Source organism: Cimex lectularius, unplaced genomic scaffold (assembly GCF_000648675.2).
Source record: "Cimex lectularius strain Harlan isolate CLEC.00 unplaced genomic scaffold, Clec_2.1 scaffold270, whole genome shotgun sequence".
Taxonomy (NCBI): Eukaryota; Metazoa; Arthropoda; class Insecta; order Hemiptera; family Cimicidae; genus Cimex; species Cimex lectularius.
In genome coordinates, this window is record NW_019392790.1 from 250094 (window position 1) to 271788 (window position 21695).

The window sequence follows — 21695 nt, forward strand, 5'->3', positions numbered from 1 at the left end:
TGAAAACCGTAAGGAACTACTTTACCAAAATGGATACAAATCTGTTTGGAATAAAGATAAATGGTCAAATGTTTAGTTTGAGTATCTTCCCATCAACTTAGGCCTACACATATTAATTTTTTAATGTAATCTTGAGTACCTTTCAGAATTGTATGTAATACTTACTTGACCAAATGATAATATGTTCCAAATCAACCGGGACTATACACCTGTTGATTACTTTTACGTATACAGTTAGCTCTGTGCCCTTTTTCATACTGCAACCATCAATCCTAGGATTCTGATTTATATTAGGTTTACTGGTAAGGAGGAAGAAAAAAAAAGGAAAAAAGCACCCGTGTGCACTGCTTTACGGTCTTTTAAAAAACTTATTCACTAACCGTAACCTTAACACAACAAAAAAGCCTGCTTAGCGAGTCAACCCTTGGCCTTCCTCCAATTATCCAAATGAACTTATCCTCACTTATCTGTGACCCCATAATCGTGAAAATCGCATGTTCATTTTCTTGCTTCATCCTGGCAGGCTAGTTTTGCATTATCTGTCAACCGTTCCACAAAGCAGACAACTAGACAATGGCTTAAAATGTCTGCGTTTTTTTCACTCAAGAAGGTCGTATATTTTATCTAAAACATGATAGAAGAGCATTCTAGAGTCAGAACGATTTTATGTAGTTCAGCTTGATTTACAGCATATTTATAAAAGTTATAGTAGAAATGTAGCAAGGGTAAGGCAAGACCTAAGACCCTGCCCACCTAGCTGAGTTCTTAATCACGTAATGTTAGAATTTTTGTTTTTTTACCTCTTCTTCTAGTATACTTCGCTCTTCCTTATTTCTTGTACAACAGATTTTTTCTACTAACAGACACGCAATACGGAGGCCTAGGTAAAAAAAAGTTGTTTAATAGATTAAAATAATTTATTAACAGTAGTTAAGATAATTTTAGTTGAAAAGATCAAAAATATATTGGAAACAATAAAAAAAAGACATTTTTTTGCTGTTTAAACAAAAGATAACAAAAACCTTATTTAGATAGTGCTTAATATGTAAAACCATCAAAATTATAGCTTCTTTCAAAATGAAGGGTAAAATGTACAATACAATTTGAATAAAATTAATTGAAAAGCTCTTGCTCGCTACAAAACAAGCTTTAGAGATTTGCCCAAAAATATTAATAATCACTGTTAATTCTATCGAATAAATTTAATGTCTAATTTTAGTCGCACAAATCATCTAGGATTTTTGAAATTTAACATGTGACAACTACAGTCTAATCTTTAGTAAAGGTCTGTCAACATTTTTGGCAAAAATATAGATCCTTGTATATTAATTATATACAATCATGAATTTAATTACACTATCTCTATACGAAGAAATAAATCTACTGTAAATTAAAAATTCACATTTTTTAAAATTAACATAGAATTCTTTTCTTAAGCAGCAATAAAATTACATTCACTGCCCTGCTAATGTTTTAAATAATGGATTTTTTTCTCTAATAGGGTGTTGTATCATCTTAAAATTCCTCCATTATGATTAGAATTCTTTATCATCAATGTGGTGAGAGCTTTAATAAATAACTGCATTCTATGACTTATGATTTAAATGAATCTGATGAAAATTACAACCTTAATTAGGAATTTTGTAAAGTAAATATATCATAAAAATAATTATTAATGTGTAAAAGCAATTGTGTTTTCAACTCATATATTTTATCATGTTATTAACAGAATTGTAATTATCATCAATTCTTATGTTTCGCATCCAAAGAGAAGTTGGAACAATATTCTCATTAGAAGATTTTTTTTGTTACTAACAAAATAAAAAGATGAACTAAAACAAAACACTTTTATACAATCACTGAAATTCTTTTCATAAATCGTCGGGTTCGTTCAATCCTAACAGTTCTTCTGCGATCGGCAAGGGTGTATTTAGTTCGGAAATCTCAGGCAACGGAGTGTTTAAATCGGGCAAATTAGCGTCGAGTTCCGGCACAACAGGGTCGTCAGGCCCGTTCTCATCCCCAGGGTTTAATTCGTTTACCATATCAAATAAAATCGGTGTATAAGGAACAATTTCTGTACCATTATCATCTGAGCCTGTAAAACATCATGTACACAGTGGAAAACAGGTATTAGTTTCCAATATAATATACTGTAGGGAAATTATTAAAAAATACATCGCTGTAACAAAAAAATAAAAAAGTGTATGTACAATTCTGATAGAAAACAAAATCATACATTTCACGTGGAGTTTGGAAAGTACATAAGAAAACTAATGAAAGAAATTTATAAATATGAAAAATACAAAGTTCAAAAACATTCAAAATCACATGTCTTATTTGAACAATTACTATTTACTAAATCATCCACTCCATTCTGTCTCCTGCCACACCGTCCTCTTTATCACTTTTGAAATTGATTAAAAATAAATTACAAAAGTCACGGTCCTAATAACTGTAAATATATAATTAAGGGTGAACAATTTAACATGTTAACTGTGTAAGACACAACATGTGCATCATGCTGTTCTGGGTGCGGTGGATGGTCTGCGTCTACTTTTTACACTCTCCCTTCACTTCAGCCGCTAGACAATTCTGTTCAAAATTCCTAGGGATGCCTCAGAAAGGGTAAAATTGTCACTGGCTATGGTTGTTTCAATTTTTTTCAACTGGAAGTGGTTGATTTATATTTATTCTGTGAAAACCACATAAATTGTGTTTCTGTGTGTTTTATTATTTATCATTTACCCATTTTTTTATGATTATGTAAAATTATTGTAGAAAGTAGAAGTGACTTTTATTGAACTACAAATCCATATTGAACAAACTGTGGCAGACACAATTGTTAAGTCATAATTTATATTACTAAGACAAACGTAATAAAAATAAAAAATCATTTAGATTATATTTAATACCAAAGAGCTTATGTTACGTGGTAAATTGGGTTCTGCCATGGGCAACCAAAAGGCTAAGTATATGACATAGTTAACATGTTAATTGACAAATTTTAAACATAAAAACCATGTACAGTTGAACTTCCCAGAAGCCGAATTAGATGTTGTCTGCTTATTAAAGAGGCCTATATATAGATACATTAAATTACATAAAGTGTATATATGGGCAATAATTTTCTCATTCTTGTTGGATTGTACATTTCAACGGTTTCTCTGACACTTTTTTTCCCTCATTCATCTCTGAATCGATTTGTCCCAATCACAATCTGAAAACTGATTGGAAAGCTTCAAAGGTGTAAGTAAGAGAAGGCTGTTTTTATTTTCTTAATGACCTTTTTGCATATTAGCTTGAGGAAATGTGATTGATATATGCGTATTTTTTGGGATGAAAAGTACCTTGAAAAAAAGGCCAGGGTATTACCTTGAAATAAAGGGGTCTACGAGCCAAGGCTCATATTGGCCACTCGGCTACCGTGGACCCCCAAGAAGGGTGTTTAATGTGAGAATTCCCAAAGCATTACTGTTTGCAACTAACACTAGGATTTGTCATTTGTGGAACCCAGAGTCGTTTTTCTTTTTTCTGGTTGGCTATAAGAAATTTTTTCATGCAAAACATCTAAAAAATGTAGTGTTTGTTTATTAGAAGATACTTTTCTTAATAACTAGTTGTCTGGGTGCTCAGACATGTAGGTCTAGAGGGTAATGAAAAGGCAGATGAGGTGGCTAAGGCCAGAACATCCCAACCTCTGATTCTATAAATGTATTAAAAAACATGATTGTGTCGGGCTGGATTGACAGAAAAGCTCTAGCATATCATAAGCACTGTCAATAGGTAGCACTTGGACCTGATTCATAGAAGAAGGGTCATCGTAACCTGATAAAGGATAGGCCATGCGAGGTTTACACAATTTTTGGGCCAAAGCCAGTGTATGTGTCCAGCATGCAGAGAAAGATTGCTCAATGTGTCTCACTTAATCAAAGGGTGTCTTTTGTTCCTAGAGAACGTATAGGAATGAGAATTGTGCTTAAGCACGACAGTGAGTATTTGGGTCCTCTATTCAGATTCTCAGAGGAATTGGCTGTTTTATTGTATTACTGATAATTTTGTATCTCTAGTTGGTTGTGTTGAGAGTGAATGTATTTATGGCATGAATGTGTAGTGTGAGAGGGCTGATGGCAGTATATTGAGTACTCCATGAACTCTCAATTAAGTTAGTTATATGGTGTAAAGCTTAATATCAAGTACTCTACCACCCTGAATGAATAGTATGTAAATTAGCTGTTGATAGCCACTGTAGCCTGACATCAGTGACTGGATAGGTAAATAGAGGTCTAACCCCAGACTGCCAACACTAGGGATGACAACAATATATCGATATATCATTATATATCAATATATTTCTACATATATCGAGTATATTTTTTATCGTTATATTTGAGTATAAATACTTGAAATATATTGATATATTCGTTGAAATGTACCATTATGTTAGTTTTTATTTACGAAAAAATTAATTTACAAAAATTGACTAAATTTTTCTTATTTATTATGGGATAAATAATTTTAAAAAATATCCCTGTCAGTGCGTAAAATTGGATTAGAGATTGCTGTTTGGTATGAGACATCGATATATGTATATCATTTTAATTGTGTCTAAATCATGGTCTGTGGGTAAACTTATCATTCTGCCTTTTGTGTTGGCATCGGCATCTGTATCTATGTTTCTGAGCACAATTTTCAAATACATACCTTCCCCGAGAAAAAGTCAAAAAAAGGGTTGTTTGGAAATATTTTAATACACCGGAAAAGAAAAAACAAGTGGCAACTTGTAAAACATGCTTTTTTATTACTACTTAATAAGAATTAAATAATTATTCATGACCATGAGTAAATTTTTACCATTACTAATATCGTTCTTTTCTTCCAGTTGGGCTAGCTCATATGGATATTATAAAATAGTCATAATGATCTTAAAATTAAATATATCAATATGTCGATATATTTTTCACAACCGGTGAAACCGAAATATAGATTAAAGATTACCATCCCTAGCCAACACACGGGTTGGGTGATTCTCAAGGCCTGCTGGTAATTTATTGTAAATTACAAAAGTTGGAATGTAGGTGGACTGCAAGCAGTTATAAACTCAACTCTGTACACGCTTGCAGATGGGCAGATTTGAGCTTATATAAATCAGTAACCAGTCTGATTATTTAAAGTACACATTTGGAGAAGTTCGACTGTACTTCAAATTAAAGTTAATATCGTGGGACTGTTAACATAGTGTTATCTTTGTATCATTAAGTTTTGTACCTATGTAACAAAAACTTAGTAATAAAATTTATTAAAAACAATTACCTAAGGATAATTTGCCACTCCATCCTTCTCCGCCATCCATTGTGTTGTCCAGTGACATCCCATCTTCGACATTAAATAGCTAAAGAAATAATTGTATGACCACTTAACTGTAAAATTAATTTGTATAAATTTTACCATTTTACTTACACCCATTATTGTGTTAGCGTCAAAACTTAGGTTTTCGCTTTTCAATATATCTTTCAGAGCATCTAGATCTGACTGTATCCCTTCTAAATGTGATCCCATATCAGAACTGCAAACAATTAAGAAAAGAGGGAAACAATTAATTCCAGTTGCAAAATGCATGTTTAAATGAATTTTGAATTTTTTGACTTACGCGTTATCTAACTTTTGCGGATCTTGTTGCTCAACTTCTGTGTCCAAACGAGCACATATGGTTGACAGGGGTGACAATTGGACACTAAAACACATTTCAAGTCAATATTTATAAAAANAAAAAAAAAAAAAAAAAAAAAAAAAAAAACAGCCTGTAAATTTAGACTTACTCGGACTGTGGTTCGTTCAATTGTGCAGAATTCCCTTTATCTTCTAATAAACCGTCGTTACTATTAGGTGAATTAATGATCATTCCACCAGGTGATGTCACAACAGGGAACGTTGGTGAGGAATCCAAATCAAATCTACAACGTTAAATTTCATAAATATTTTTTGACGTAATTGTTAATAAGCAGACAGTTTTACCCCCTAGAATTACCCGTTTCTTCAAGAAATTGGACCAAACGACACTGTGTTAGAGTACAATTCTCATATTGGGTGGCATTCCTACTCACTCCCTATATGGAGCCAATGAATGACATCCTTCAATTAAGTGGGACACATTTAGCAATCTTTCTCTGCATGCCTGACACCTACATGAGCTTTCACCCAAAATTAAGTGTCCGTTGTCAACCTCATATGGCCAATTCGGAGTTGGATTAGGATGATTATTCTTCAGCGGTTTAGATTCTCTGGGGGCCAACCAATCATGCTCTTGATGCACAAAAGTTTCTCGATGGACCCAGTTCACTGATACTTCCACTTTCCTTTACCATATTCTTTAGTGTTAGTGTCAGTTTGTAAGATTAGGTCTGGGGTGTGAGCTATCCTGGCTTTCGCCCCATCGCCTGCACATTGCCACAGACCAGGTACCAGCAGACTGTGAGATAGGAATCCCAGTTAATGCCAACCGTACCTGCTATACCGATGGCTCCAAAACAAGGGTCAAGAGCTGGTATTTACGCAAACAAACCATGGATTAGAATTAATATAAGCTCTGGGCAATATGCCATCCTTTCAAACGGAAACTGTAGGTATTGAACAAGGTGCTAAGGAGATATTAAAAGGCTAGGTATTGTTAAAAGAAGAATAGCCATCCACTCAGTCAGTCAGGCGGTCCTGGGGGCAATTATGATCCGATGACTCCCAAATATACATATCCTTCCACCCTTCCGATCTTCACTCGGCTATTCTCAAGATCCAAAAAGACCTAAACTCCATCAACGAATGGGCCCATAAAAATTCCCTAGTCCTCAATCCGTCCAAATCCACCGCCATAATTATCGGGTCCAGGCAAATCCTCAATTCCCTCCCCAGCATCTCTCTCATGCTAAATAACCATCCCATCCCCTTCTGCTCCTCGGTTAAAAACCTAGGAGTAGTCTTTGACCAAAACCTTTCCTGGCATTCTCACATTTCCCAAATTTCCCGCCATTCCATTGCCTCCCTCAGCCTGTTTAGTCGGTCCTGGCTTCTCTTACCTTTCTCCACCAGCAAACTCCTTGTATCTACCCTTATACTTCCCTTCTTCGATTATAGCTGTGTGACATACGGTGGTCTCTCGGAGGGGGGGGGAATGCGCAATTGAAGCGTATTATGAATTGTTGTGTAAGATTTGTGTACGGCATCCCACGGGGATCCCGGGTGTCGGGGTTGTATTCCCAACTTTCCTGGCTATTCCCCTCCTTCCGTGCACATTATTTCCTAGGTTGCTTTCTTTTCCAGTCCATCCACACTCGTCGTCCTCCTTACATCATCCAATCCCTCCAATTCAACTCCTCACATCTCACTCGTAAGACCCGCTCATCCCCAATCGACCTTATCCTTCCACAACATACAACCCATACCTTCGAAAGATCCTTTCTGATCCGAGCCCCTAAACTCTGGAACTCCCTTCCCCTTTCTATTCGTCACGCTGCCTACTTTTCCTCCTTTAAATCCCACCTGTATAATCACCTCCTCTCCCTCCAAGCAGAGACCTCACGTTAACATTTGTTATTTTTGTTTCATATTCTCATAATTTTGTCTTCTGGCCTGCCTTAATGGTATACTTTGTGCCAAGATTCCTATCTTTTATTACTTTTAACTTCATAGAATTTAGAATAGAAGGAACTTCCTTTATTTATTTCAAGTAAATTATTCTTAGGGGACACCAGTCCCAGAATAAAGTTATTTTTCTTCTTCTTCAATTATCGGTGGTAAAATCCAGATTCATTTGGGATTGCCGTTAGGGCCTGGTCATACAAAATTAGGTACACAGGGCAATGAAGAGGCTGATAAATTGGCCAATGAAAGTTCGATGAGGGCACTTACTGGCCCTAAACCCTTTTGTGGCATACCAAGCTGCCAAAAGCGTGGATGGAGACAATGGATAAAAAAATAAGTCCTCCGTTCAATGGGAGTGCAGCCCAGGACAGAGGCATGCCAAAAAGTTCATCAAATGGTCATCGCAGAAACTAACAGACGAGTTAGGACTAGAATAATAGTAGGACTGCTAACTGGACACTGCAGATTCCGGAGGCATATAGACTTGGAGTGACAGAGCCAAGTGCAGTTGCTGGAAAGAAGAAGAAGCAGAAGAACCAGTCCTCTGGTGGAGCAAAGTCTTATACAAGCTGAGATTCTTATTCCTGGGAGAGGAAAAGCCCAGGCCAGAAGGATACAACTGGAGTCCTTGAAAAAGCTTAGGGATCTTGTAAAAAGCCTTAAGCTCTTGATAACAATGGAGATGCACAATAGAACTGTACTGGTAATGGTGCACAGATCGTAAAGAAGCTGGCTCCTACTTATAATCTAATCTAATACAGATTACCAGACACCCCTACCAATTTTCCAAGACTCTCCAACTCAGCATATCTTTCAAACAAAAGCACTACAGGAGTCAGTGCACATGAGCACGAATCCTCCCCGGAGTCCAATAGCGACTGAAATGCGGGGGTAGCAGTGGAGCCGCTGTACATGGAGCAAGCCACATCTTCTCTGATCAGACTGGCGAAACTAGGGTACCTTGATCTGAGGACCTTAGGAAGGGTCGCTTTGGCCAGGGCTGCCAGATTGTCAAGGACAAGTACGACTGGAACATCTCAGGCAGTGGAATCGACTAGTTTCCCAGCTCTAGTACTGTTCCCAGTGTCATTCCAACCTGCCTGAGAATCCAAGAGGTTGCGTCTATGAATGATGTTGACCATAAATATATTCTATTTTTTTTTTTTTTTTTTTTTGCCAAGTAAAGGAGTAAACGTTATATAAACACTAAAACTAAATAATTTTATAAACAAATAACTCTGCTCAATTTTGCATACCCTGTTATATCATTTATATCCAATTGTACTTGCTCATCTGTAAAACATGGTCCTGTTGTTTTAGCTTTCTTCGGTTTGACGACAGTTGCAACAGGGGTCTTTCGCTTGGCACCAGGCTTAACAGCTTGAATACTCAATTTTGGTCTGCAATACAATAGAAAAACTATAAAACACTAAGACATTTATTTAAAAGTAAAGTATACAACTTTACTAAAGTATTATAATAATTCAACCTTTCTAATGTTGAATAGATGGACGGCTGAAATCCATCATTTTTAGCTGTTTTCTGTAACTTGTCAATGTTATTGCTAAATCTTGAAGGTAGACTACTAAAATAAAACAAAAAACTTCATGTGAAGTAAAAGGGAATTTTCTAGTTAATATTACTGTCAGTCACCAATTTTTTGAACGGTTTGCAATTTCAATTCATGCGATGATTGCTTAGATTTTTGTTAGTATGTAACAATAGAAAAAACTTAATTATAAAATGGTACATACCAATCTCCTTTAATTTACAAATGAGTGATTACATGTGTACATTGCAAGGTGCTTTTGTTTAAAATTAATTTCTTAAATCTATATTTGTTATTTTTCTCTTTGTATGCATGTTTAAGAAGTAATAAACTTTTATGCATGTGCAAATTAAAGTTAAATTAAGGCAAGTGAACGGCAAAATAATCCTCCCCTGAACAAAGACAAAAATACAACGAAGCTTCTATACATAATTAGTGCAACTTTATTGTACATAAAGCATGAGAGGTGTCCCTCTGCAATTGTGTTCATAATTTATTTCAAATCAAAATTCCTTTGATTTTGAGGCAGATCACCGGTCTCAAGGGGGTTAATCAAACCTTAAAAGACGAAATATTCTCATTCCTTAAAGGACCCACAACAAACAACAAACATTAAATTTGATTAAAATGATTTCTCAAAAACTAACTTAGTTGTGCCAAATAATCAGTTTAAAAAAACGCTATTAACTAATGCTGATAATAAATGAAAGATAAAAACTTCCAAAATATAATCATGTTTCCATTGAAGAAAATGAATAATATTGTTTTAAGAAATGGATAGATTAAAAGGAATTTGAGATAAGGGTCTTAAACTCGAAATGGAAAAAATAAAATTGATATAAATAAACTGATGAATTTATATATCCTGTTATTAAGTAAGTAAAGTGAAGTACAAGAGCTTAATTGTCAAACTACCCATTGGGTGTTGTGGACGAGGAGTCAAACCACTTTACAATACATTTTTCTATATTTTAATCTATTAAAAAACCTTGGGCTCTACTGGTATTTGGACCCAGAACCGCTAGCATGCTACGAGTCAGATGCCCTAGCCACTGGCCCACCGCTGTCCTCTAAATGTCGTTATTATATTAAGACTAGATTAAAATCAAATTAAAGATTGAAACAAAAAATATTAAGGGTACTAAAATTAATTTTATCAATAGCCTGAGCCAAGTCGGCAGCAAAAACAAGTTCTACATTTCAATCAATATAGAAAAAAACGATAATTTATTTTTTTTAAATATATTTGATATCAGCAATATCTAAATATACAAGAAATATAAAACCTCAGATAAGAAATTCTATAAGTGGTTGGAGAAAAATATGCTGGCTGAATGCCACATCGTAATGACTTGATGCAAATGACTTGTTAGCGCTGCTTATTTAGTTTTAGTAAAATCAAGCAAAAGAAAACTAGCTGTGTCAAAATAACCTGATAAGCTTTTAACTATAGCAATTAATTAAATATATAAAGGGTATTTTTTTAACAACTATTTGTTTACCGAAATCATTGATATCGGTTCATTTAATACTATAGATTTCAGTTTTGTCTATTGCATATGAAAGTGAACTTCAATTTGACATAGCTAATTTCTTATTACCAAAGAAAGCAAAATAAATATATTAATTAATTTTTAAAAAATACTCACGCTAAAAGTTCAGCTATATTGATGTTTGTTGAATCCTTCATTGGTCCTAAATGATCTACTTCACATATTGTAGGTTTGGCATTATCTCCAAAACCTCGAGCCTTATATAATATTACCAAATTAAAATTTTTCTCACGTATGTATACAAATGTATTCATCAGATTACAATATGATACAACTGTAAACTGAGCAATAATATTCTGATGTACCTACTTTTATAGCTTTAAGACCATCGACAGGTTGAATAATGTTATCTTTTAGCATGAGGGGTATTCCTCCTCTAATATTTATTCCTCTGACAAGGGACACCAAGAATTGAACAAGCTAAAACGATAAAGAGTCTACATCAGGCCAATGTCAACAGCAAAAAAAGTATATACAAAATGGTTTGTTACAATTTATCCTTATTTAAGGAAAAAGTTAAATATTCGCATAAAAATAAAAATTAAATCATACCTTGTTAACGATTTTTTGTTGAGTGTGGTGTTTTTTCTTCATGACAGCGTGCTCACGCCACAATGCATCATTCTCGTTTTTCATGGCGATAAGTTTACTTTCCACTAACTCTTGCTTTGTTTGTAATTGCTGTACCTCTTTGACAAGCTTTGTTAAAATATTGTGATCACCTTTAAACTCGGAGACTTCCTTTGAGTTTGAAAGCTAAACAAATAAAACAAAAATTTATTATTTTATAACAAACTTTTTTTATATTTATAATTTACCTTGCGCTTGATTTGAGAGAGTAAGCCAGGATAATTCTTAACGAAATGAGGATGAATGAATTCCAGATCCTGTTTATCAACTGCGCTTTTTAATGAAAGCGAATCAGCAGATATCACCTTGTGAAAGTCGTCTACAATAAACAGCAACGATATAAGGGTACTATTATACAGAAAAATAGCGTAAACGTAATACCAGACATACATTTATTAAGCTGCCTGATAAAACTTGACATGTTGTTGTGCTTGTAATATCTAGGCAACAATTCAGAACAAAACCTCTGTTCATTTTTAATTACAAAACTTGTGTCTTCCTGAAAAAAGAAACATATAGAAATAATATTAATTAGCCATGTATGTTTTTGTGAAAGGTCACTTTGAAAATTCAAAGTGATGAACATTTTTAACTTTACTGTCGTTTATTCTTCCCTTTTGTCCATATATATCTTTCAGCATTTTTCCATCTTTAGTGGGCCTTGTATTTGAGAATTATGTCCTTTTATAAGTTGTTATTATTATTTGATTACAAAATCTTCCAAACGAGTAAAGATGGTGAAATGTTGCATGGTATCTGGCAGATAAAACAAGACAGAAAAAACAACCCAGGATGGTCAGTGACAACCAAGCTCTTTTTATGTCCTGACCAACAGGTCTGACAGAGCAGAACAGTGAGCCTATGCAGACCTCTTATTATTTCCTGGCCAACCAGGTCCAACAGAGCAAAACAGCAAGACTAGATAGACCTTTTATTATTTTCAGATTAATCAGGGCTGACAGATCAAAATGGTGAGACTAGGCAGGCCGAAATGTTTTAAACAACCAGGTGACAAATCCTTCAGCTGGCAGACCCCAAGATGAAATCTAAAAAAAATTTTGTTGTGAGATTTCTTCTTGTGATCTGCAGAGTTGTAAACCTGTAATTTGATCACTACTGATCATTTTGGTCCGCCTATCTTCACTGGATTGTTCTGTCAGATGAGTCATCTTCAGTGGGTTTGTCAGCCTTTCATCATTCCTTGAACAACCAGGTCTAATGGGGCAAAACAGCAAGACTAGGCAATCCAAAATGACAGTAAGCAGCCAGGCTACAGATTCATCAGCCAGTAGAGCTCAAGAAGTTTGACAAATGTTTGTTGTTGTGAAATCTGTTATGTGGTCTAGGGGTGGTGATGAACCTCTGATAATCTTTCACCATTTTGTCATCTTCAGAGTTGGGTGTCACCAGCACAGCGAGGGCAAGCAGACAAATATTAGTAACGGCTAAATTACATAGGCATTGTTGTCAAGCATGATCAAAGTAAAAGCAACATGGTTTAAATTTAGCACCATAATTAATACTTCTGATTGCTATATATATTTCAATGGAATGTGAGAAAATAATCTGCACCCTACTAGAGTATAGTCTGATAAAAGAGGGAAAGGAAACCACAAACACGTGGGAAAAACTTTCACAAGTTGTGATAAAATGCTCAAGGAAAGTTATCAACTTATCACAAACTATACATAAAAAAAATCTTCCTTGGTAAATTTGGAAAGATTGTATTAATTAAATGTTGATGTTTAATGAAATTTTTATAGACACCTTTTTTGTTATATATATATATTTTTTTTTTTTTTTCTCTACCATCAACCAACTTGATTTACACAACTTCACTGTTTCCTTTGGATATGAAATTCATTCAGCTATTGTTATTAATTTCACGAGAATAACAAATTACTGAATGAAAATGACTGGTTTATTTAACATTTAATATCTCATGTCATTTCAAGATACACTCCCCATTTTTTGCAGTTTCTACATTTCCTAAAGGAAGATGTAACCCAACAATATTAAAAACTTGTTACATGAGAAATTTTTGAGGTTACCGACAATAATCAAAACTGTATGTTTGATCAATAGTGATCATATTGATCATCTGCCAATTTTTTTGTTCTACCACTTGGTTGTTTTTTTTTTGTTTGTTTAATTAAGTATACCAAAAAGTTATATAGAATATATATTATACATTGGCTTCAATCACCCTTTCCTAACATGCCCAATGTGGGCTGGAACTTAATTTTCACTGCAATAGGTGACAGTTTTTTTGTTCTTACACATGACCTGCCTCATCATTCCGCTGGTTGGAACAATTTCACTCTCTTAAGGTTAGCCGCATTGAACTTGTTTATAAAAGGTGTAAAATCCAATTTTAAACTTTGCTGGTTTTTTAAAATTTCTGCCGGAGTTGTTCGAGAGGCAACAGATTTCGATTCGCTAAGATTTTAAGTTTTGAGTGACACCAATCTCCTGCGATGGTTTGACCTAGAGGTAAAAGCTAATAGTGCTAAATACCTCTGGCAGTCAGGAAAATAGGGAATAAAGCTATCTTAAAATGGAGTTCAGATTTAAGAAATTTCCTTGGCTTTTTCATAACAGGGGAAAGCCATTAATAATAACAAGCCAAAAATTATTGTGCAGGGGGACATTTTCATCCCAAATTATAATTCTATCCAAAAATGGATAAGTTTTTACATGGAAAGCTAAGCGTCTTAAAGTTTTTTATCATGTTCAGGATGGATTAGGGCACATACCTTTTTATTTATTTGTGAATGCATCCATTGCTTTTATAAACCAACATCCTGCATTAGTTTCTTTCCATTCTTCACAATGGAAAGTTCAATAAAATAACAGGCAAAGTGTTACAAGTCTTTACCTGGTGGACTTGCAGCTGGGTCATTTACGATTTTGGCCTGCCTAGACTCATTGTTCTGTCAAACCTGGTTGATCAGGAAATAATTAGAAGAAGGCTGACAAACACACTGAAACGCATCGGACAGATCAATACAAAATGATTAGTAGTAATCAAATTACAAGTTCATAACCCAGCAGACCACAAGACAAAATCTCACAATTGTTTTCAGGTTTCAGCATGGGGCCTGCCAAATATCATGGGCTTGTAACTTGGTTGTTTAAGAACATTTTGGCCTCCCTAGTCTCTTGCTGTTTTGATCTGTCAGACCTAGTTGGCCAGGTGTTAAGCAGAAGTCCCCTTAGTATCGCTGTTCTGTTCTGTCAGTTCTGGTTGGCCATGAAATAAGAAGAGGTCCGCCTAGTCTCGCTGTTTTGCCCTGTCAGACCTAGTTGGCCAGGTGATAAGACGAGGTCTGCTTAATCTTGCTGTTCTGTTCTGTCAGACTTGGTTGGTCAGGACATAAGCAGAATAAGGATGACAAACTCAGTAAAGAAGGTGAAATGCCAAAACATGTCTCACAAACCAATTCAGTGATGAAAGACAGACAGAAATGATCAGTAGCAACCAAATTACAGTTTGAGAAGCATAAGCATTTTGTTGTGTTTTACTAGATCTGTTCATCAATACTCTTACTGATTGGACCCTAAGAATCACTTAATCAGACTCAGTCACTTTGTAAAACCAACAACTTGTAAAGCAAAATAGTGCAAATTTGGTATTCAATGTTTAATCAAGGTTGATAGTTTAATGACGTATAAAGAGTAAACATTAGTGTTTACAACTACTTTAAAAAATAGTTCTAACAGTTTGTTGTTTTCAACGATCTGGATTTCAAGCATTAAACGCTTATCATCAAGTTGGAGTTAGTACTTATTATCTAAAGTCTTGCTTGAGATGAAAAAGTTAGTCACGAGTGGTTGGTGTCCGGCTGGATAGAAGTCGCAATAGCTCAAGTGGTTAGAGCAGCAGTGTATTGAACCGAAGGTCGTGGGTTCGAATCCCGCTCTTGGCATTAACTTTTTTTCTCAACCAAGACTTTAGATAAAAAGTATAATTAATTGAAATAATTAAACAGGTTAACTATGACTGCTAAACATATATGGATTAATATAATAATTAAAGAAGCAATCACTTAGCTAACATCTCCCCTTGGCTACTTCATAAGTCACTGAAAATCAAATCCTGATTATATGACATTTGAAAAATAACAAAAAAAAAGGGAAAATAAGGAAGGTTGTAGGTTGAGATGTGTAGCTGGTGTCCGGGTGGGTTGAAGTCACGATAGCTCAAGTGGTTAGAGCAGTGGCGCATTCCCCCCCGTGATTCTAACTTTTCCCTTTCAACCAAGACTTTGGATAAAAAGTACAATCAATTGAAATAACTAAACTGGTCAATGATGACCGCTAAACATATATGGGTTAAGACGTTATAAGGGTAACGTTGGTGTATGTAATGATGAGCATCTGATGATCTTTTAAAGTAGTTGAACAACATACTCCACCTCTATCATTTCTATTGGTGTTCATAATCCAACCAATGATAAAAACACTAAAGCCCAGAGAGAAATTTCAATTGGCAATTATTGTGTAATTCCAATCGAAAAGATGTAAATCTGTAAGACTTGTCAAATAGTCTTTAAAAATGACATATTTTTTAAATGAGGGTTCTTCTTGCCAGCAGATAGAGCTTCATAAGAACCTTGAAAGGAAATTTTTGATAGTATGTCGTTTAGCATTCGAGATAACGACGTCGAACAATGTTTATTAAGAGAGATTTTGAGTTTTATGAGTTGATAGTTGGTTTTTGTGGTTTTTAATATGAAAAATGAACAATTGGAAATGACTTTGGATTGAAGTCTTGTGACCCCAATGACACTGGTACTCACGAGTCGAAGGTATCAACAAGCGAGAATATTATTAAACCGACTCTTTAAATCAATACAAACCAATGGAAACTAAGTCGAAGATTTGAAACAATGTTTTATTGTTGTGCGTTGCAATGTAAAGTTTCAAATGAACCGTTTAACGCGAAGGTCAGCAAATAATACCAAATTGACCTGAGTTAAAAACAATGCAGACATGGGTGAAATTTTATATTTATGAATTTAATAAGGACAGATGACCTTTGTTTATGAGGAGATTTGATGATAAACTAGATAAATAGTCGGGTGAGGGTGTCAGAGGTCAATCGTACCAGGTGCCCGGGTACGATAACGACCGTGTTTACCGTACGTGTATTCGTGCTGTCAAACGTACCTGGCCCCAGCAGATGAGATCGTCGGTCGAACTGTCCGATACCATGTGCCAAAGTTTGGCTATGAAAGCCGGGATCGACGTGTCGAGGACGTCCGTATGAGAATTCATTTCACATTTATTCTTTTTGAAAACCCGACGAAAACAAACTCGGGTCTTGGAACGAAGTCCGCACTCTGACGAATCGGTTCTGGTAATGCTAATGCTATCGAATCGAAAGCAGACACTGGCCAGTATTTAGACAATAGAATTGGATTCCTGCTGCAGAACGTAACCTTCCCGGACCAATCGTTTCCAACTGGCTGGAGCAGGGGTACACGAGCATGACGTCATTCCTTTTCGTCCTCCCTTTTTTTAAATCATTACAGTTTTGATAACACAGAATCTAGTAGCATAGCACAACATAACACAAGTTATGCCAGTTAAGTGCAACTGTAATTAGTTAATGCAGTCCACTAACTACCCTTCATCAGAATTATAATTATTGATTTTGCCACTCCATAACAATAGAAATCACGAATGGTGGAGCGAATGCGGTGTTCAATCCTTTTTAAAAAGGATTGCTTGTATAATAATTTACAGAAAATGTAAGATAATCATTTATTAATAAATATCGCTATGTACACGTGACTCTATGTCAAGGATTTTGAGGCAGCTTTCGCTTAAGTCTTGGAGATTGGGATGTCGCGATTTAAGTGATTATTGGATTGACGTGTTCGGTCATCCTTGTGTTAAGTGCTCTATGGGCTTTTTCTGGCAATCTGCTCTACCATCGGGATTTCTAGATTTTGGTGCAGGGTGCTGTTGCGCACATACAACGGGGCTCCTGTGATGAGACGTTTTGTGTCACCTGTATTTTATTCAGGTGATTGCAGCCACTCCCCAGAGTTCACAGGAGTATGTCCATTAGTAACCATGGAGTAGGTCTAATTAGCGATAGATATAATAGTCGTTTAGTCCTCAAAGCGAGAGGAGATATGTTTTATAGCAGATGTCTCAGCTATCTTATTCTTCGGCGAACTTTAACAACCAGATACTTTATATGTTCAGCCCATGTCAAATTTAAGCCCAGGTTGTGTACACACACACACACACACAATATTTTTAATTTTAATCAAGGGATGATTAGATAAAGTTAAAAGTGTTGTGGAAAGCTGCCTAGGAGTCATGAAGATGGTTTATATAGAGTTATTTATTTTTATATTTTTTTAATCATTTAGTACTAACTAATAAACAATCCAAAATTATTACAAAATACCCAATAGCCTTTAGGTAAAGTTATGTACACAACAAACACATTTTTAGTACACTTAGTACAATTTTAACTTTTTAACAAACAATTTTAAAACAGATTGAAAAATGATGAATCTGTGGTTTGCTGTGAAGAACCACCAAATATTGCCGAAAAATCTTTTTCTAAAAAGAATACCAAGGTTAGTTGATTACATGTAATAACAATTATCTTATTTTGCATAAGAACAGAGAGTTTCTCAACACGCGCGCNAAAAGATGGCGGTGATATGACTGAAATGCACGATCCCGAAGGGAAGTTGTACAATGAGGAAACTGTAAAAATAAAATATATAATAATAATATGGATAAATGAGCATGTATTTGATTACAAATTTCTGGTGTTAAAACACTGTCTTTTTGAGTACTTGAAGCTTTTGGCGAAAATTCGACAAACATTTTCTCTGGAACACACTGAAATATGAAACAGTTTATAAATGGCTGGAATTTTTTTTGGGGGTCTTAATTGAGTTGATTACAGGGTGTGGATTTTCTAGAATATCTTGTTGTTTTGGAACCCTTGTTTCAGCTAAATCAGCATCTGAAAGTAGAAAACCATAAATAGCATTTTAAATCAATGCCTTCAAATATATTTATTATCCATTATCACTATGTTTATGTTAAAACAAATTAATTTAAATTGTGAGATTCTCCACCACAAAATTCTGGAGAGAATTAAAATATACAAAATAGCTATAACGGGCCTAACAAAATGAGAGAAAAATTCAACTTTGACAGATCATTTCAAGTGGTCATAGATAATAGAAATCAATGGAAGAAAGGTAGCTTCAAGTTTCTGCAAGGGGCTATAGCAAACAGATGGAGTGTTGATGAAACAGAGTGTAGGGATAAAAGGGCAGTACTATACCCTAGCAAGGCCCCTTGAACTGATCCCAGCAATTTTCCAATCTGAGATCCATATCACAACTCTGTAAGCAGAAGTAAATAAAGAAAAATATGAAAGGTTCACAGATTTATATACTCCCAGATTGTCAAGCATAAAGGCATTAAATGCTATTAGCTCCAAAAAAGTCTGGGAGTGCCTAAATTGCCTAATGGCTCAGGAAAGCACAACAAGATTACTTTAAAGATAAGTTTTGGGACATGAAGGTATAGAAGGAAATAAACAAGCTTACCAACTAGCCAAAAAAACAGGGGCAGCCCTCTCACTCATGCGTACACCTGAATGCTTAAGCTGGAACTGGAAAAATGGCTTGAGAAAGAAAAATTCAAGCACTGGACAAATGCAATAGGGATATAAAGCAACTGTGCTGCTTACAATGTAAATGTTAATAAGGTTTTTCCTTAATCAAAAAATACCTTTAGCTATTTTTGATGGCTTGGCTTTAAAGGTAACTTTTCTTTGTTGCTTAGATCTGCTCTTAACTAGAACTGAAGCTGGATTTCTCTTCTGCTGAATTATTTTCTTAGCTGACTTGACAGGTTTCACTTTCTGAACTGGTGCTTGTTCCTTAGAAGCTGGTTCCAACTCTTGAGAAATTGGTTTTTCTTGATGCTCTTCTGTCATTTGTGCTGGTTGCGATGTTTGGGCCTCATCAAATTTAGTCTCTACAGGCTCACAAACCTCTTCTTCTTTCGATAGTCCTCCGACTAAAGATTTTTTGTATTCTTTTACTTCAGGTTTTGAATGTGATGCATTTGAAGGTCTTGAGAAAGACTGCAATTATGTGTGATTATTTGTACAAACATAATAACAATACAACTTACCAAGAAAATCCCCAGACGTTCTTTTATAGAGGTGTACGCAATAGGACTTGCCAAAGAATGCATCTAAATATGGATTATATTGTTTATTGAATGACTTAAAATATATATTAAATTATGCTTTACAATATTTCCAACATGTGTTAATAATGGAGCTTTTTTCATTGTAGCAGTATGCTTATTTGTTGCCTGCTCCTTTTGCTCACGCAAATATTCTTGTTTTTTCTTTGACAGGATTAACATTTCTTCCTCCAGTTTTCTAAATAATCATTAATGTAGTTATTTTAAATATTTAACATGAATACAGAATTACTTATTAATTTCCATTTGTAAAATAACATTTCTAGTGGTCTTCTCTCTCAAAACCATGAGTTTAGCTAAGTCAACTATTTTGTTTCTAAATATAAGTTCTTTAAAATAAATAAATAAAAATTAAAAAAAGTAAAAGAAAATATTACAAATAATTGTAAATAAATAAATTTACCAGACATTTTTTTGAGTGTATCGACTTTTCTCTTGTACTGTTGTAACCTGTGTCGTTCTTGCTTCAGTTTAATAGCGTCTAGTTTTATCGACATTTCTCTACTGGTACGTTCATTGCTGGAACGCAGGCTTTTATATTTCGCCAAGTAAGAATCGCACACTTTACTATACTTCTCCATTATTTTATTCCTGTTATTTGCAATTGTTTTATAGTTGTCTTGAAACATGCTCAGCTGGTTTCGAAAATTCCACTGTAAATGTTCAAACATAGATTTCGACTGCTGAAGCCTAAAAGAAAGCAAACAAATAGTATACTTTTGACATTATTTTTTATTTTTTTAAACAACCCTTGAATATTTTTGATGGCCTTTATTTCTTGAGATTTGATATTTATCAGTTCATAATCAAGTTTGTTCACATCCACTTGGACTTTTCTGATCTCCTCACCTATTTTAATAATTTCTTGCCTTTTCACTATTCAAAAATACAGATTTAAAAAAATCAATACTGCATGCTTTCTAAATTTGACAATAGCTTTTCATTTTTTGTACTTATAATTTTCATTTTTATGGAAGACATCCGATTGTCTATCATTGTATTGACAACAACGAGCTCGTTGAGAGCTTCCATGCTTTCCAAACAGTCAGAGGCCATGTTGTATTTTTTCTTTCTCTAAAAAAAACACACATTTTGTAAAATATGACTACATGAGTCTGTGGGGTGATGAACCTGAAATTTCATAATTTTTTGTCTGAATATCCTTACTGAGTTGGTCTGTCAGACTTGTTTTGACATTTTGCCATCTTCAGTGGGTTTGTCACTCTTCAATCAATAAGGTCTGAAAGTGCAAAATTCCTTTTTCACAGCCAACCAGGTCTGTCAACTCAACCCAGTGAAGATAGACCAAATTTCAGATTTATAAAAATATTTATAGATAGATTATCATTAGAACATACATACAATGAAATACTCTAAATATATTCTTTAAATATAACTTTCATTATTCCATGCTGAATGTTTCTCATAACAAAATAAAAGTAAATAAGTAAGTAAGCATATCAAGAGCTTGGTTGATGTGTGGCCCTTGGAGGATCTGGATTGTACAACATCATCCTAAACTGATTAAAAATAAGCCATGCTAGGTTGACACTCAGAAGGATTCGCATAATTGAACGGTAATGTTGCCTCCATATAAAGAGTAGAAATTTCATCGTTGAGAATTGTGCTTGAGCTCAGTAATGAGTATTTCTCTCCCTAGTTACAGTTTTTGGAGAAACAGCTGTATGTAATAGTTGAGATTTTTTTTTTGGTGTATAATGAAAAAAAGTAAAGTTAAGTAATTCCTGTCCAACTAACCACTGACGAGTGGTCAAACCACTTTACAATATATTTTTCATACCATTATCAATTAAAAAGCTATGGGATTCAAACCCAAAACCATTAGTGTGGTACGAGTCACAGACCCTAAACACTGACCAGTGTGGTTCCCTGATTGATTGTATTTATTAGCAAAGATGTGTAGTGTGAAAGGGCTGATAGTTATTATTATTAGGAATATTAACTACCCCATTGAACCTCAATTAAATTAGTATGTGTAAACTATGATGGAATAATATCAAGTATCATATTTGAGTGAAATAATGTGTGGAAGTGTCCTCGTA

General features: G+C 34.6%; 2 protein-coding genes across 5 annotated transcripts; both read right to left on the reverse strand.

Moving 5' to 3' along the window:
* Window positions 1-342: 342 nt before the first annotated feature.
* On the reverse strand, window positions 343-16765 carry LOC106664102 (heat shock factor protein). Of its 4 annotated transcripts, XM_014389518.2 has the most exons (14): window positions 16540-16765; window positions 11758-11866; window positions 11556-11686; window positions 11290-11493; window positions 11047-11157; window positions 10834-10934; window positions 9125-9220; window positions 8892-9035; window positions 5820-5954; window positions 5651-5734; window positions 5461-5566; window positions 5314-5392; window positions 801-880; window positions 343-624 (listed from the first exon to the last, which is right to left on the reverse strand). In XM_014389518.2, exons 1-14 carry the CDS (start codon window positions 16645-16647, stop codon window positions 499-501), a joined length of 1614 nt encoding a protein of 537 aa, XP_014245004.1. In that variant the 5' UTR covers window positions 16648-16765; the 3' UTR covers window positions 343-498. The 4 variants fall into 4 exon arrangements, with proteins under 4 accessions (XP_014245004.1, XP_014245003.1, XP_014245002.1 ...); XM_014389517.2 differs by lacking the exons at window positions 343-624; window positions 801-880 and adding an exon at window positions 932-2098 and having other exon boundaries at window positions 9125-9217; window positions 16540-16764; XM_014389516.2 differs by lacking the exons at window positions 343-624; window positions 801-880 and adding an exon at window positions 932-2098 and having other exon boundaries at window positions 16540-16764.
* Window positions 16766-17878: 1113 nt separating this feature from the next.
* Window positions 17879-20797, reverse strand: LOC112127261. Its single transcript, XM_024227881.1, has 11 exons — window positions 20764-20797; window positions 20586-20706; window positions 20382-20508; window positions 20036-20322; window positions 19865-19961; window positions 19678-19810; window positions 19555-19617; window positions 19147-19504; window positions 18306-18367; window positions 18159-18240; window positions 17879-18102 (listed from the first exon to the last, which is right to left on the reverse strand). The coding sequence occupies exons 1-11, from the start codon at window positions 20773-20775 to the stop codon at window positions 17879-17881; spliced, it is 1566 nt and encodes a 521-aa protein (XP_024083649.1). The 5' UTR covers window positions 20776-20797.
* Window positions 20798-21695: the final 898 nt, after the last annotated feature.